The sequence below is a fragment of the Natrix helvetica genome, assembly GCF_964273705.1.
Source record: "Natrix helvetica genome assembly, chromosome: W".
In the NCBI taxonomy this organism is placed as follows: Eukaryota; Metazoa; Chordata; class Lepidosauria; order Squamata; family Natricidae; genus Natrix; species Natrix helvetica.
Genome location: NC_138555.1, coordinates 85115290 through 85132779, shown reverse-complemented (window position 1 = coordinate 85132779; position 17490 = coordinate 85115290). Strand labels below are relative to the sequence as shown.

General features: G+C 51.0%; 1 protein-coding gene across 1 annotated transcript in view; it reads left to right on the top strand.

The window, feature by feature from the left end:
• Positions 1-4918: 4918 nt before the first annotated feature.
• Positions 4919-17490, top strand: part of LOC309400696 (arf-GAP with coiled-coil, ANK repeat and PH domain-containing protein 1-like) — a 35331-nt gene continuing 22759 nt past the window's right edge. Inside the window, exons 1-6 of the mRNA XM_081969310.1 lie at positions 4919-5484; positions 12851-12908; positions 14156-14275; positions 15352-15405; positions 15971-16029; positions 17181-17364. Coding sequence (XP_081825436.1) covers positions 5030-5484; positions 12851-12908; positions 14156-14275; positions 15352-15405; positions 15971-16029; positions 17181-17364 — 930 coding nt within the window. The 5' untranslated portion in view covers positions 4919-5029. The remainder of the gene's footprint in view (positions 5485-12850; positions 12909-14155; positions 14276-15351; positions 15406-15970; positions 16030-17180; positions 17365-17490) is intronic.

Genomic DNA, 17490 nt, shown 5'->3' with positions numbered 1-17490 from the left:
TTTTAAATGTGTATGACTGGCAATTGATATTTTTCTTTTGTATATATAATAAATAAGACTGTTTTGGACAAAAAGCTGCCCTCGGTGTAGAGCTGATTGTATAATTATCTATCCATCCATCCATCCATCCATCTATCCATACACACACAGAAACACATTTTTCTTTAACATACGGTATGTAAGTATTTCATAGACAGTGTATTGTCTGTGTGTGTTTTGTTAAGATACAGCCTGTCGTGCCATAAAATGGCTGCTACTGTACAGCACAGTGGGGTTGCCATGGTAAAGGCTTCACAGTACTCCACAAGGGGGCTCCCTCTGGTAAGGGGGAAAATCCAACATAAGAAATTATGTTTAGTCTGGACATTTTCCCCCTACAAATAAATAAATATCCAGGCAACGCTATATAATCGGCTAGTATATATATATATATATTTGGGCATACCAGGGGCTGTAACACAAATATATACTTATTTCCCTGGCTCAACTGATAAGGAAGAGAACCCGTGGCTTAGTGGTTAAGACTCCTGCCTAATATGTAATACAGCCCAGGTTCTAATCCCAGTAAGGGTATGGCTAGCTGATGAGAGCTAATTAGCTCGAAATAGATCTATCCTAGTCTCCCTTTATTTATCAGTACAAATACAACATATAGATAGATAGATAGATGATAGATAGATAGATGATAGATAGATAGATAGATGATAGATAGATAGATAGATAGATGATAGATAGATAGATGATAGATAGATGATAGATAGATAGATGATAGATAGATGATAGATAGATGATAGATAGATGATAGATAGATAGATGATAGATAGATAGATAGAATAATTTTATTGTCACTTTGAAGGTACACTAATCGGCATACATTCAAATGAAATTCCATCATTTGCAAAATAAATCAGTAGATAAATACAGAATTATGCATATACCTACATATATTCTCTGACACTGTTCTGACCCTCCAGCGGGCAGTGGATTATGGCAGCAGATTCGGAGAGTGAGGAGGTTGGGGAGGAACCTGGGCCAGTCCTGGAGTCTGGGGAAGGCTCTGAGGAGGGCTCTGCGTCGGAGGCAGAGAGGGGGCCAGGGCCGTATGCCAGTTATCAGCTGCCTTCAGAGTCGGACATCAGTGAGGCAGAAGAACAGCTGGAGCCTGTTCCCAGTGTGCGCATGCGCAGAGCTGCCAGACGAAGGCAACAGCTAAAGAACAGGGGTCGACTTGGGAGGAAGGCCACAGGGGGACGATGAACGGCCCCTCCCAGAGGAAATAAAAGAGGGAGCGCCAGGGGAGTGGAGTTTGCAGGAGACCATTAGTTGGCTTAATCAGTTAGTGACTCTCCGAGACTCCTTGCCAAGTTCTGCAGAGATCGGCCTGGCAGCTCTCCAAGCCAGAGAAGGTCTGTGACCGTAAATCCTCCCTGGAAAGACTTTGCTGGAGGTGAAGGAGCAGAATTTATAAATCAATAAAAGGGGCTTTTGTCGGGACCAGGAGTCGGCTTCAGGGTCTTGGGAAGCCTCGGTCAGAACAGACGCAAAGAAACAACAACACAGTCGAAGTTCGGATGTGTGAGTCAAGGGATTGGAAGGAGAGAGAGAGAGAGAGAGAGAGAGAGGGAGGGAGGGAGGGAGGGAGGGAGGGAGGGAGGGAGAGAGAGAGAGAGAGAGAGAGAGAGAGAGAGAGAGAGAGAGAGAAAGAGAGAGAGAGAGAGAGAGATAAAGGAGCAGAGTCCATTTAATCCCAGATAAAACCAACAGGATACCTGGACTGATAACACAGGAGGTTGCAAAACACCAAAAGTCCATGACCTTCGGAGGACCGGATGCAAAATCCGGGGAAAAGAGAGTTGCAACGGAATGCTAAAGGGGGGGGGAGGGGGGATTAAAAAAAATAAGTTTTTAAATCAAAATTAAAAAGCGTTTAATCATAGCTGCCCAGAGTTGGGGGTAAGATGGGCAATCCATCCCATGGGATCAATAAAACCATAAATAAATAATTGGGAGAGCAGCTGGATGGATGGGGCGATGGCTGGCCCACAGAAATGGGGGGAGGGGGGCTCGAACCCCCATTTTGTTTGGTGTTTTTTCATCGCTACACTATTATACAAAAAGAGGTTGAGACTCTGGAAAGAGTGCAGAGAAGAGCAACTAAGACGATTAAAGGCCTGCAGGAATTGGGGATTGGTTTAATGAAAAGGAGGACTGGTGGGGGGGCGGGGGGGGGGCACATGAGGACATCTTCCCCTATGTGAGGGGCTGCCCCAAAGAAGGGGGGGGGCACCTATTCTCCAAAGCCCCTGAAGGAAGGACAACAGAATCGGAATGACAGAGTTGGAAGGGACCTTGTAGGTCATCTAGTCCAACCCCGTCCAGGACAAGAAGCAACGGATGGAAACTCATCAAGGAGAGAAGCAACCTGGAACGAAGGAGGAAATTTCCTGGCAGGGAAGGCCATGAACCAGTGGGACTGCCTGCCACCAGAAATTGTGGGTGTTTTCATCCCTGGAGGCTTTCAAGAAGAGATTGGGCAGCCAATGAAATGGTGTAGGGTCTCCTGCTTGAGCGGAGGGGTTGGACTAGAAGACCTCCGGGGGTCCCTTCCAACTCAGTTATTCTGCTACAGGTAGTAGTCAACTTACCACGGTTTGCTTAGCGACCATTCAAAGTTACAACGGCGCTGAAGATATGACCCATGACTGTTTTTTCACCATTATGGCCACGGGAACCAAATTCAGATGCTGCTTCGTCCTTACGACGGTTGCAGTGGCCCGGGGTCACGTCCCCCCCCCTTTTGCGACCTTCCGACAAGCCAGGTGAACGGGAGAAGCCGGATTCACTTAACAACCGGGTTGCTAATGAAACAGCTGCAGGGATTCACTTAACGGCGGCGGCCAGAAAGGTTGTAAAACGAGGCAGAATGCAGTTAACAACAAGTCTCGGATAGCCACCAGAAATTCTGGGCTCCATTTTGGTCCTAAGTCGAGGACTCAAGAGATCCTGGGTCCCATCTATTTCTGGAATGATGGCGCCCTCCCATGGCCCAGGTGTGTAATGCAGTTGGGCCTGGGGAGAGGAGAATAACATTGGCTTATTCTCTTGGCCAAATAATTTTGCTAATCTTTCCAATTCCGGGGATTAATAATTTCTGTTTCTTCTCTAATCTTCCCTAATCTGCTCCTCCTGGATAAGGAATCAAAGTGTCCTGGGATTTGAAGAGGCAAAAGAGGCACCGTTTCATGTGGCAGGCTGTTCCACGGACTCCTGGCCCGCCTCGTGGGGAATTTATGTTATTCGTTTATTAGAACTTTTTTTTTATCCTGCCTTTATTACTTTTTGTAGGTAACTCAAGGTGTGGAACGTACTTAATGTTCCTTCCTTCCGCCTTTTATTTTACACCCAACAACAACCCTGTGAGGTGGGCTGAGCTGAGAGAGAGAGAGAGAGAGAGAGGGACTGGGTTAAAATTCACCCAGCTGGCTTTCATGTCTAAGCCCGAACTAGAACTCCCTGTCTCCTGTTGATTGGTTCAAAGTTACACAGTTTACTAAAGTGGAACTAGAACTCCCTGTCTCCTGGTGATTGGCCCAAAGTCACCCAGTTGGCTTTCATCTCAAGGTAGGACTAGAACTCACTGTCTCCTGGTAATTGCTTCAAAGTCACCCAGCGCTTTTAATGCCTAAGGCAGGACTAGAACTCACAGTCTCCTAGTGATTGCTTCAAAGTCACCCAGCGCTTTTAATGCCTAAGGCAGGACTAGAACTCACGGTCTCCTGGTGATTGGCCCAAAGTCACCCAGTTGGCTTTCATGTCAAGGTGGAACTAGAACTCACATTCTCCTGGTGATTGCTTCAGTCACCCAGCTGGCTTTCATGCCTAAGATCTCAGGGTACATAAAAGCTATAAGTGATAAACCAGGATCCTAGTCCTCATTAAATATACATTCCTCATAAATCATAAGGTAAAACACTTAGGGATAGTCACAGGAAACTAAATAAGCCATCAATCTAAATCAGTTTATAAGAATGATAAATGAGTATTATTAATAAGCATTAACCATAATTAACAATCATAATTAATTCAGGAAAGAGAGTTTACTGTTTGTCAGCCTGGTCCTCGGGATTTGAACCTTTGTTTTAGCCGGCCTTAGGGGGAGGGGAGGGGAGGAAGCTAAGAATGGCACTTGGAAAGGAGACCACAAAGAAATCCTGGGGCTTGGGATCAGGAGGTTGGAAGGAAGCCCTCCAAATCCTGGCACTTCCTCATGCCAAGTAAAGACCCGGAGCCTAGTTGGCTTGATGGGACATCTTGTGGGTTTTATAGACGTGAAGACAGCCCAGCATCCGATCTCGGTTTGTTCGGAAGAACAATTCGGGGGGGGGGGGGCGAGAAAAGCCCTCTGTGAAGCCAGAACACCCCCCTCCCGCAAGGCCACCCACGAGGGCCGTTTTGCACCTGGGACCCAGCCGGCCTTGAGAAAACTTTTCCAAAGTTAAGATGTGGTGCTTGGAAAGGAGACCACGAGGAAATCCTGCAGACAGCAGCGCAGCCCCCTGCCTGTTCCCAAAGCATTTGGAGCGGAGTTCGCCGGGGGGGGGGCGTTGGGGGGAAGGGGGCGAGGGAAAGAGGTGGGGGGATTTTGCGGGGTAACAATTCCTTTTCAATCCTTTGGGGCGCGAGGTTCCCACGCTTCCCGCGGCGCTTCAAAGGCGTGGAGAGCGAGGCAAAGAAAACACGGGTCCCACCCACGCCAGCCGCTCCTACCTGCCGGCCAGGTGAGAGAGGAAGGTTCGCCCGTGGGAAAAGCCCATTGGGGAAGGGGAGGGAGGGAGGGGGTCTTTCCCCCGTCTCCAACCCGGGAGTTGCACGTGAGAACGATCCGCAGGCGGAGGGGCAGCGCCGGATGGAGCGAGTTCTGTCCAGCCACGACGTGGTTTGTGTGTTTGTGGGCTTCTGTGCTTGTGTGCCGTGCGCAGTTGTGCGTTTGTGGACTTTTGTGCTTCTGGGTTGGTGTGTGTGTGTTTGTATGCTTGTGTGTCTTTGTGTGCTTGTGTACTTGTACTTGCGTGTGTGGGAGCTTGTGTGTGTGTGTGTGCTTGTGTGCTTGTATGGGCTTGTGGGCTCTGTGTGTGTGTGCTTGTGTGCTTGTGTGTTTGTGGACTTGCCTTGGGCGCTGTGCGTGCAAGACCCCCTCCGGGCCGCCCTCCATCCGACGGAGAAGCGGGGGGCAGCTGCGCCTGTTGCCCGCCAGGGGCCGCCTCTCTCCTGCGCGGCTGGGGCTGGGATGGGGCGCAGCTGGCAACTCCCCGGCGGGGCGGGGCGGCCGCCCGGGCAGCCTCAGCCTCGGCATCCGCTCCTCCCTGGCCGCCTCTGGCCCCGCCGGAGCCTCCGCCGCCTTCGCCCCCCGGCCGCCCCGCCGCCCGCCAGCATGACCGTCACGCTGGGCTTGGAAGAGGGGCTCAAGGACTCGCCCCGCTTCAGGTGGGACTCGCGCCGCCCGTGCCAGGCGCAGGCAGGCAAGCGCCGCGCTCGCTCCGCCTCGGGAGCACCCGGTGGTGCCCGCTCCGCCTGCCTCGCCCGGCTGGAGGAGGAGGAGGGGGGGAAGGGGCGCCGCTCCAACTGCCCCCCCCACGGGGGAGGGGAGGGGTCCCCGAGGGTCTTGGCTTGGGGGGGGCGCTGGGGGGGCGTCTTTGGCTGGAAGGGGGGTGGGAGGGAAGGGGGCAAGGACCCCCGCGTGGCCCCCCTTCCCATCTCTCTATCTGCCCTCTCTCCATCTCCCCCCTCCCTCCCATTCCCCATCTCCCCCTCCCCTATTTCTACCCCCTCTATCTTCCCCTCTCTCTCCTCCCCATCACCCCCAACTCCCCTTATTTCTCCCCTCCCCCTCATCTTCCTCCCTATCTCCCCCAACTCCCTTAATCTCCCCCACCCCCCTCTTTTTCTCCCCCCTCCCCTATCTTCTCCCATCTCTCCCCTCTTCTGCCCCCAACGCCTCTACCTCCTCCCCATCACCCAAAACTCCCCTTATTTCTCCCCTCCCCCATTTCTCCCCCTATCTCCCCTCTCCCCAACACCCCCATTTCTCTCACCTCCCCCTGTCTTCCCCATCTCTTCCCTCTACCTCCCACCTCCCCCTCTATCTGCTCCCTATCTCCTCCCACAACTCTCCCCCCCTTTGCTTAGCTTCCTGTCTCTAACCACTTTTAAAAGCCCCCCTACCCCCCTTTTTCCCATCCCTATGTCTTCCCTCTGCCCCTGGGGGGGGGTCCGGCAGACTGAGAGCAAAGTGGGATGGGGGGCTCTCAGACCCTCCCCCCCTGCAACTCTGCCCTGGTTCAGAGGGGGTGGGTGGGCAGGGGATCTGCTCCCTATTGGGTAGGGAGTCTCTGCTTACATTCCCCCCACCCGATCCTTGCATCTCCCCTGCAAACTGGTTGCAACTGGGAGAGGCATTGGTGTTAATTGTAGTGGGGGGGGGGCAAAGGACAAGTTGTAGGGTAGGCACTACACACCCAGCTACTCACTCACTCTCTTGGGGGGGTGGTTGTGTAGAAATGACACACTTTTGTGTATCCCAGAACTGTTTTTACCCCAACAGCCCTAGGACGCAAATCCAATTTAACATTTATGTTTGTATGCAATGGTGTGTGAGCCCCTTCAAACTCCCCCCCCCCAAGCCTGTGTTTGCACAACACCCCCAAACCCTTGAGTAGGAGACGGGTTTTCAATCGCTTGCTTTATTCAGAGAAAAGAACCCATTTAATTTTATTTCTGTTTGGAAACCACTGCTGGACTTTCTGCTTGTGATGGAAGGGGGAAAAAAATGACAGAAATTTTGATTTTGCTCTATATTAGATCAGTTTGTTACGATCGAAATGGCTGCTTTAGATAGGATTGTGCAAAAGTGACAATTGAAGCCCTAGTAGTTTATCATCCTCTCCTCTGCTAAAAGAACCAGAAGTCACTTTTTCCACCGCTGTTTTTTCCCCTTCTATCTCTTTTTTCTCTTTTTCCCCTCCGGGATTTCCGCTCTCTTTGCATTTTACATTCTGACCAACTAATAAAATCTTTAAAAAAAGAAAAAAGGATGCAATCCCAAAGCAGTGAAGCTGTTTTTGACCAGCCCGTCCTGCAAACTCAGTTAAGCGTGAGAATCGGTCTGTTTGCTCTTGGTTTGGAGGCTCAAACCACGGTTTAGCTCGCCTTGGGCTGGCTTGTCGCTCAAACCGGGGTTTATTTCCTTGCAAAAGGCCAGCCAGCTGGGGAATTAAAAGCTGCGGCATCTGGAAGTATTTACGGCACTGCCGAGGCCGGCTGGAAAAACCGGACTTGGCCTGCGGGTGGGCAAGAAAATGAGCTTGTTGTTACGTCCGCTTGCAGAATGGCTTGTGGCCTGTGGCTTCCTGTCACACACAAACACACAAACACACACACACAGTTCTGGAGAGCTCTTGCCCCATCTCCCGTGTTGCAACTTGTGTAGAACAATTCTCACAACGGAAAGACAGACAGGGGGGGATGGCGAGGACCAGAGGACAGGCAGTCCTCGCCTTTACGACCGTCACGGGGCCCAACGTTTTTGTCGCTAAAATGAGACATCGATTCCAAGTGGGGGTTTGGCCCCACTTTAGGGGCCTTTCTCCACACTGTCGTTAAGCAAATCACTACCATCATTAAGTGAGTCGCACGGTTGTTAAGCTAACCCAGCTTCCCCGTGGACTTCATGTTGCAAAAGGGGATGCCGTCGCCGTCCACATAGTCCAAAATGGTGTAAGGTTTGCTTGGGTGTGGCGGGGGTGGGGGGTTGGACTAGATGACCACTAGATGACCTTCCGACTGTGTTAATCTGTGTATTGAGCAGGAGTCGGCTGCCGAGCATCTGAATTTTGGATCGCAACGGTCGTAAGTGTGAAGAACGCGCCAAACTTGCTTTCCCCCTCCGCCCGAGCTGTCGTAACTTTGAACCGTCACTAAATGAAACGGTTGTTAAGTAGAGGATTACCCCGTCAGCTTGTTTTCATCTGAGAAAAGGATACATGCAGTTTGGTTTCTGTTTGGAAACCACCTTGGGGCTTTTTGTTGGGGTGGGGGGGAGAAAATTGAAGTTTAAATACTTTAATTAGATTATTCTGTGTTTTTTTTCAAAAAATGACTCATTTCTACCAAACATTAAAAACAGGAGAGAAAAAAATGAGGTTTTAATCTTGTTTGGCCTTTTATTACAGTGGAAAAAGTTGGAAATCAAGATTTTATTTCCCTTTTTGCATTCTTCTCTCCTTCTTCTCATCCCTTATTTCCCTGCTCTCTGTCTTTTTATTTCTCCCGGGTGGTCCTCGACTTACGACCATAGCAGAACCCCCCAAATTTCCGTCGTTCACGGAGACATGCATCAAAACATGAGTTTCCCCTCCACCTTGTGCCCATTCTTGCCACGGTTGTTAAGAGAGTCCTTGCGGTTGTTCACTGAGTCACAAAGTTGTTAAGCGAATCCGGCATCCCCGTGGACTCTGCGGCCGTCGTAAATATGAGAACGTTGCACAAGGGTCCCCGTTTTTTAATCACGTGCCGCAACAGTCATAGGTGTGAAAAGCAGCCTGAAGTCACTTGGCTCAGTGCCGTTCAAACGGTCACTAAATGAACCGTCGTAAGTCGAGGACTGTCTGTATTTTATGTTAGGATGAATTTCGATCGTTACTTTTTGGCTTTTAAATGCTGTTTTGAGCTGTTTTGGGGGTCCCCAAATCTTGTTTAGGAAATGTAATTTCCCCCCGTTTAGTAGGGAGTGGAATCCACTGGTGTTTCCCCCCCCCCCCCTTCCACGCCTGCAAGGCAGGGATGGAAACTAGCCATCATGGCTAGTTTGTTTGGGCTGGTTAAGGGATAAATTCTCCCTTGCTTCGCTTGAGGCGTGTTCCAGAGCCCATCATCCTCTGCCAGGAGGCAGGTGGGCTGTGTTGGCAGGGGATGATGGTTTGGGCAAGCTAAGCGAGCCATTTCCCGCCATGGCCGAGGCCGAAAAAGCAATATATTTCCATCCCGAGGATGTGACAAATGGTTTCCTAAAGTCATATTTTTTCCCCACGTGCGCCACGTTCTTCCTCCTGCCGAGCTTGGCGGAGGCTGCTCCCCTCTTGTTTTGGGGTGCAGGGTATCCCCCCACCCCGCCCCCCGTGTGTGAGTCTGCTTTTTCGTTTCTGCAGGAGGTTTTTTAGCATTTCCTGCAGTTCTGGATTCGTTTCTCTCCGGATGTGGCTTCATTTCTCTTCTCTTTCTCGGTTTTGATTTTCCAACGTGGCCCCCATGGCGGGAGGGGGGGGGGCAGCAGCTATCTTGGCTGAAAAGGGCCGGGTTCTGCAAGGCCCATCGCTTTCAGGCTGCTGTGGAGGATGGGATACGGATTAGAGAGCAAACTTCAGTCCTTCTAGCACTGGTGATGTTCCCTAGTTGGGTCATGAAACGTCTGCAAGGAAATCACCCAGCTCAGAGAGCACAAAGGACCTCACAGTCTTCCTCCTCCTCCTCCTCCTCCTCCTCCTCCTCCTCCTCCTCCTCCTCCTCCTCCTCCTCCTCCTCCTCCTCCTCCTCCTCTTCTCCTTTCTTCTCCTCTTCCTCCTTCTCCCCTCTTTTTCCTCCTCCCCTCTGCAAACCCACCTCCCTTCTAGCACTGATGACATTTTCTAGTTGGATCATAAAATGTCTGGAAGAAAACCATCAAGTTCAGAGAGCACCAAAGACCCCATGGTCTCTACCTTCCCTCTCACCTCTCCTTCCTTCCTTTCTTGCTTCCTTCCTTCCCTCCCTCCCTCCTTCCTTCTTCCTTCCTTCCTTCCCTCCTTCCTTCCCTCTCTCCCTCCTTCCTTCTTCCCTCCCTCCCTGCTCCTTCCTTCCTTTTTTCCCTCCTCCCTTCCTTACCTCTCTCCCACCTTCCCTCCCTCACTCCTTCCTTCCCTCCAACCCTTCCTCCTTCCTTCTTCCTTCTTCCTTCCTTCCCTTCTTCCTTCTCTCCCTCCTTCCTTCTTCCTTCCTTCCCTCCTCCCTTCTTTCCTTCCCTCCCTCCTTCCTTCCTTCCTTTCCTCCTCTTCCCTCCTCTTCCTCTCTGCAAACACAACTCCCTCCTAGCACTGATCGCATTACCTATATGGATAATGAAATGTCTGCAAGAAATCCACCAGGCTGAAAGAGCCACAAGCACCACCTCCTCCTCCTCCTCCTCCTCCTGCTCCTCCTCCTCCCCGCAAGCCCCACTCCCTTCTAGCCCTGAAGACGTTCCCTAGCTGGGTCATGAAACGTCTTCAAGAAAACCAGCAAGCTCGGACAGCACCCAAGGTCCCACATGATGGGTTTTGTAGTTCAAAGCCTACCAGTGTTGCAAAAGCAGGAGGGTTAGGATCCCCTCAGACGCTGCCTTCCCAACCTCGGATGATTTTTGAACCACAAATCCCATCCTCCACAGCACCCTGGCTGGCTGGAGGATGATGGCCAACGAAACCCAAGCTGTGTGTGTGTGTGTGTGTGTACCTGTAAAACCCACAGAATTCCCCAGGGCTGGAAGGGACCTCGGAGGTCTTCTAGTCCAACCCCCTGGCCTGAGACAGGCGACCTGATGTCGTTGTATACTTTCTAATTTGGTCACGGCTGCTTTCAAGGTTTTACGTGGGGCCTCACGGTTGTGCGTTTGTGTGCGCTGGAGGGAGACAATTTCTGGGCAACGGAGGGGAAATGGTACAACCTCTGACGGAGGCCGGAAGTTGTGAGACGACCGCAACGACGGAGCAAATGCTCTCTGTGTGTGTTGTGAACGAGTGCAAAAAAAACCAACCTCGGAGTTTGCCAATGGGCGCCCAGCTCTTGTTCCTCCTTCCCCCCCCCCAACGCTTTGCCCCTCAGGTGTGGGGTGCACACAGCAGCCTCACCTGTCACGAGGGGGGGGTGAACGCCCGGGCAGAGGCCTAGTGGTTGCAGACTTGCAAACCCTGCCCTCAATTGAACAGAGGACATCCTTGGCGGGTCACACTCTTCGGTTTCCGTGGGATGAGAAATTCTGCACCGTCTTTCAAAAAGGGGGTTGCTTTAAATTTCCCAGAATGCCCTCCCGCAACTTAGCATACCTTCGGATCAGTCTGCAGCATAACAGAGCTGGAAGGGACCTGGGAGGTCTTCTAGTCCAGCCCCCCTGCTCAAGCAGGAAAACCCTATATACTATTTCAGTCAAAAGCCAGCCTGCTTTAAGAGGGGTAGACTTCAACTCCCAGAATCCCCCAGCTGGCATGCTTTAAGAGGGGCGGACTTCAACTCCCAGAATCCCCCAGCTGGCATGCTTTAAGAGGGGCGGACTTCAACTCCCAGAATCCCCCAGCTGGCATGCTTTAAGAGGGGTGGACTTCCACTCCCAGAATCCCCCAGCTGGCATGCTTTAAGAGGGGTGGACTTCAACTCCCAGAATCCCCCAGCTGGCATGCTTTAAGAGGGGTGGACTTCAACTCCCAGAATCCCCCAGCTGGCATGCTTTAAGAGGGGCGGACTTCTACTCCCAGAATTCCCCAGCTGGCATGCTTTAAGAGGGGCGGACTTCAACTCCCAGAATCCCCCAGCTGGCATGCTTTAAGAGGGGCGGACTTCAACTCCCAGAATCCCCCAGCTGGCATGCTTTAAGAGGGGTGGACTTCAACTCCCAGAATCCCCCAGCTGGCATGCTTTAAGAGGGGTGGACTTCTACTCCCAGAATTCCCCAGCTGGCATGCTTTAAGAGGGGCGGACTTCAACTCCCAGAATCCCCCAGCTGGCATGCTTTAAGAGGGGCGGACTTCAACTCCCAGAATCCCCCAGCTGGCATGCTTTAAGAGGGGTGGACTTCCACTCCCAGAATCCCCCAGCTGGCATGCTTTAAGAAGGGTGGACTTCAACTCCCAGAATCCCCCAGCTGGCATGCTTTAAGAGGGGTGGACTTCAACTCCCAGAATCCCCCAGGTGGCATGCTTTAAGAGGGGTGGACTTCTACTCCCAGAATTCCCCAGCTGGCATGCTTTAAGAGGGGTGGACTTCAACTCCCAGAATCCCCCAGCTGGCATGCTTTAAGAGGGGCGGACTTCAACTCCCAGAATCCCCCAGCTGGCATGCTTTAAGAGGGGTGGACTTCAACTCCCAGAATCCCCCAGCTGGCATGCTTTAAGAGGGGCGGACTTCAACTCCCAGAATCCCCCAGCTGGCATGCTTTAAGAGGGGTGGACTTCAACTCCCAGAATCCCCCAGCTGGCATGCTTTAAGAGGGGTGGACTTCAACTCCCAGAATCCCCCAGCTGGCATGCTTTAAGAGGGGCGGACTTCAACTCCCAGAATCCCCCAGCTGGCATGCTTTAAGAGGGGTGGACTTCTACTCCCAGAATTCCCCTGTCAGCATCCTTTAAGGTGGATGGACTCCAACTCCCAGCATTCCCCAGAAAACATGCTTTAAGAGGAGTGGACTTCCACTCCCAGAATCCCCTAGACAGCCCGATCAGTTGAGAACGAGAAGTAGACGATAACGGCCCACCCCCTTTTTTTAATCCCAACAGTGGTGGGCCCTGGGGGGTCTTGCGGATGAGTCCTCGAGGGGGGGGATATTTGCAACAGCCCCTGCCCGTGAACGCCTTCCGTGGCTGCTTGTGACTAATGTGGCACTGCGAGCCGCCAACGGAAATTGCAAGACTCTTCTGTGGTGTCATGACTGTGGCTACGGTTCGAACCCCGGTGTTGTGACGCTCCAACATATCTTTGCATCGGTTTATGACCCGCCCTGGCTGACATATTTCCTTTCTTTCTCTCCCCCCTAACCCCCCGCCCCCCAAAATCCCCCACCCCACCCCTTCAGGGCCGCGGTTGAGACGGTGGAATTCGAAGTGTCGGTTTTGGAAACGCAGTTGGAAAAGGTGAGCAAGGGACACGCCTTTTCTTTACACGCGTGGAAAGGTCCGAGTGGCGTGTCAAGTGGTGACCAGCCCACCAGACCTTTGCAGCAAATACTTTGCAAGCTGTTGGTGCCCCTCCTCCTCCTCCTCCTCCTCCTCCCCACCCAGGAGAAAAATCTAGAAGATTGGAGACGAGGGAGAAGCGAGCATCACAAAATATTTCTTTAAACTCTGGATTGCACCATCGGACACGGCAGGAGAGCAATTTCCTGTCTAAAGCAAAAAACCTGACCTAGTACAGTTTGGATCCTTTTGTGATCGAGATCCTTTTAGATCCTAAATGGCTGTTTGTTCAATACTCCCAGAATTCCCCAGCCGGGAAGGGGTTTCCCGGAATTCAGCATGGATAAGACAAATAAATCACATTTTTTTGAGGGGGGGGGAGGAGGTAGGGTAACTTTCTTAGTAGATGGTGGGAATGCAGTTGACGTAATATATCTAAACCACTCAAGACAAGCGCAATTAATGAATGAGTTAAAAGGTGCGTGAGATGGCAACGGGCGGGGGGGGGGATTCTGCACGAGTTTTGCAACAGGGATCCAGGCGTTTTCCCAGAATTCCACTGGGTAGGTAGAAAGAAGAGAAAGGGAAGGAAGGGGAGTGGAGGGAAGGGAAAAAGAGAGAGAGAAAAGGAGGGGTGGATGGAAGGAAGTTAGACGGAAGGAAGGAAGGAAGATAGATGGAAGGAAGGAAGAAGATGGAAGGAAGACAAAAGGAAGGAAGATAGATGGAAGGAAGGAAGACAGAAGGAAGGAATGGATGGAAGGAAGGAAGAAGATGGAAAGAAGGTAAAAGGAAGGAAGGAAGAAAGTTGGAAGGAAGGAAGGAAGGAAGGAAGGAAGGAAGGAAGGAAGGAAGGAAGGAAGGAAGGAAGGAAGGAAGGAAGGACCACCCTTGTTAATACATGCTGATTCCCAAGCACCCAAATTTTGATCATTTTGATCTACAGGGACGTTAGTGCGAGGACCAATTTTTGTCAGCCCTAATTTCAAACAGTCACTAAACAAATGGTCATAAGTCGAGGACTACCTGTATTGCTCCTGATCTATCCATCTGGGGTGCCCGTCTGCCTTGAGCGGGTGGGCACGGCCTCAGGGTGTGCCAGGGCCCAGGTGGGAGTGTGGGGTTATCCCAGAGCCCAGGTGCCCACTCTTGGCGTCCGTGTGTCCTCACTCCGACCTGTCTGTCCGTCTTGCCCTCCCTGCCAGTTGCTGAAGCTGGGTGGCACCATGCTGGAATCCGGGCGCCAATTCTGCAGCCACAGCAAAAGTTTTGCCCTGGGCATCCAGGAGCTTTCCCAGAATTCCTCGGGGGACACGTTGATGAGCGTAAGTGCATTTGGGGGAGGGGGGGAGGCTGGCGGGTGCCCCCAAACTGGGCATCTGGCACCTGGATGGGGAGAGAAGTGGGGATGGTGGCACTAAGCCATTTCTGTGTCCCGGCCCTCTGTGTGTCTTTGGGTGTTTTGTGTGTTTGTGTATTTGTATTTTGTATATTTATGTGTTTTGTATGTTTGTCTTTATCTGTTTTGTGTGTTTGTGTATTTGTGTGTTTGTCAGTTTTGTGTGTTTGGCTGTTTTGTATGTTTATGTGTTTTCTGTGTTTCTGTGTGTGTTTTGTGTGTTTGTCTTTACCTGTTTTGTGTATTTGTGTGTTTCTGTGTGTGTTTTGTGTGTTTGTCTTTACCTGTTTTGTGTGTTTGTGTGTTTGTGTGTGTGCTTTGTGTGTTTTGTCAGTTTTGTGTGTTTTGTCAGTTTTGTGTGTTTGTGTTTTGTGTTTGTCTGTTTTGTGTGTTTGTATTTTGTGTGTTTGTCTTTATCTGTTTTGCGTATTTGTGTGTGTGTTTGTGCATTTTGTGTGTTTGTGTGCTTTGTCTGTGTGTGTGTTTTGTGTGCTTATGTGTTTTGTATGTTTGTCTTTGCTTTGTATGTCTGTGTGTTTGTATGTTGTGTGTGTTGTGTGTTTTTGTCTGGTTTGTGTTGTGTGTGTATATGTGTGGGTGCTCGCACGCACGCGAGAGAGAGAGACACATACACACAAAGCAACAACCTTTTGCCCCACACCTCCCAGTGTGAAAGTCAACGTCCTTTGAGGGCAAAATTCTCCTGCGTGGCCCCCACTCTGCCTCTGAGCGTGTGCAAAGCGCCCGGCATCCGACGTCAGTTGGGCCTGGCCGGAAGTTCCCAAATTACGAGTCCGGTTGCTCAAATTGGCCCTGTCGCCTGGGTGCGATGGGAGATGTAGTTCAGCCCACGAGGAAAAATCCCAAGTCGGGTTGTCATCCGTTGGACTCGAACCCAGCACCAGAAAGACCCCCCCAAAAACCCCTGAGGTTTAAAGTGCTTATTAGTGCCTCATTCCGATGTTTATTTCTTGATTTAATGCCTTTTCCCCCCCCACCCAGGAATGCCTGGAAAAGTTTTCCCAAAGTTTGAGCAGGATGATGGAACAGCAGGAGGTGAGTGACTTGATCTTTCCTAGCTGGTAAGGATGGGAGACCACCAGGAAATCCCAAACCCTGTAAACCAGATGGAAAACTCAGACGAAGCCTCCCAAAAACTGGTAATAAGATATCAAAGGCTTTTTTGAGTTTTCCATCTCGTTTATGGGGTTGGGATTTCCTAGCGGTCTCCCATCCTCCTCTCCCCCCCCCAATATTGTTGCCTTGATGTAGAGTGGCGAGGTGGAGCTCTCGCCTCCCTATCAGGAGGCTGTGAGTTCAATCCTGGGTAGAGGCAGATATTTTTCTCTCTGGGTACAATGAGAATATATCTGCCGAACAAAACTCCACATTGGCAACAGGGAAAGGCATCCGGCCAGTAAAAAACACTCTGCTACCTCCATTCAGTTCCCCAGACTCCACCCCACAAGGGATTATGGGGTTATGCAATAAAATAGAATAAAACATGCAATAAACTAAACGATGCGATAAAATACAATAAAAAATAAACGCGATAAAGTAACGGCGTGAAATAAATTCACTTTGGTTGCAGCTTGCTTAAAAATGCTCTTTTTTGTCCTAGGAACTCCTGGAGACCGCGCAGCAGTCTCTCAAGCAGCAGCTGCAAACTCTGGTGAAGGAGTAAGTCTGTCTGAAGGGGATATGTTGGCTTTTTGTGTGAAAGCAACCCACAAATTAAATCGGGTGGGAATTATTCGGGACCGAACAGGATTCGAACCGGGGACCCCGGGGTCTGTTTTGGCTCTCTCTCTGTCTATTCACGTTTCATCCCTGGAGGCTTTCAAAAAGAGACTGGACTGCCATTTGTCAGAAATGTTGGTGTAGGGTCTCCTGCTTGGACAGAGGAGGGGTTGGACTAGATGACCTCCAAGGTCCCTTCCAACTCTGTTAATCTCTATTTAAAAAAGACACCAACAATGATTAGCTTTGCATTTGGTAGCTTCCTCCCCACGTATCAGTGATCACACAAGCTGCCCAATCAGGCCAAACTGGGTTTAGATATTGGGGGTTAGAACGCGCCCATCACCTTCCCAGTTTGGTCTGGTGGTTAAGGCACCATACTAGAAACCAGGAGACAGTGAGTTCTAGTCCCGCCTTAGGCACAAAAGGTGACTGGGTGACTTTGGGCCAATCACCAGGAGACAGTGAGTTCTAGTCCCGCCTTAGGCATGAAAGACAGCTGAGTGACATTAGGACAGTCCCCCCCCCCCTCTCCCTTAGCCCAACCCACCTCATAAGGTCGTTGTTGGGGGGCGGGAAACAGTTGAAAGGAAGAATGTTGTGCTTCCTCACCGACTGGAATCCCTTACAAAGTGAATATGTATGTATGTATGTATTTGTGTTACAACCCCTGGTATGCCCAAATATGGGAGGGAGCTCACTACTCCCCCTTTCTGTCCTTCGGCTCATTACAGAAGACCACCCAGGCAGAAAACCATATTTTTATTTTTAATGTTGCCTTTGCTATGTTTGAGTTGTGTTTGTGCTGATAAATAAATAAAGGGAGACTAGTATAGATCTATTTCAAGCTATTTAGCTCTCATCCGCTAGCCATACCCTTACTGGGAATCGAACCTGGGCTGTATTACATATTAGGCAGTTGTATTAGCCACTAAGCCACAGGATCTCTATACATGCATGCATGCATGCATGCATACATACATACATACATATATATATATATATCTCACTGTGGGAGAGTTAATCCGTTCTGCGAATGCGGCTAACCTGGGTTAAGGGCCTCGTGCGAATCCCACACCTTTCTCTTCCAGAGATATTAAGCAGTTTAAAGAGACCCGGAAGGAATTCGAGCGGGGCAGTGAAAGCCTCGGCAGCGCCTTGCACCACAACGCCGAGGTGCCCCGTCGGCGCCAACACGATGCCGAAGATGCCGCGACCGCCCTCAAAGCAGCCCGGAACAACTTCCGTAACCGAGCCCTCGACTACGTGCTGCAGGTAGAGAGTGGGGGGGGGGGGGGGGCAGGTCCTGAAAGACACACACACCCGGCAAAGGGTCCCATTTCCGGGTCTGGTGGGGAGAGGGAGGGCTCTTGGGACACCCGGTGTGGCGGGTCACCGTGG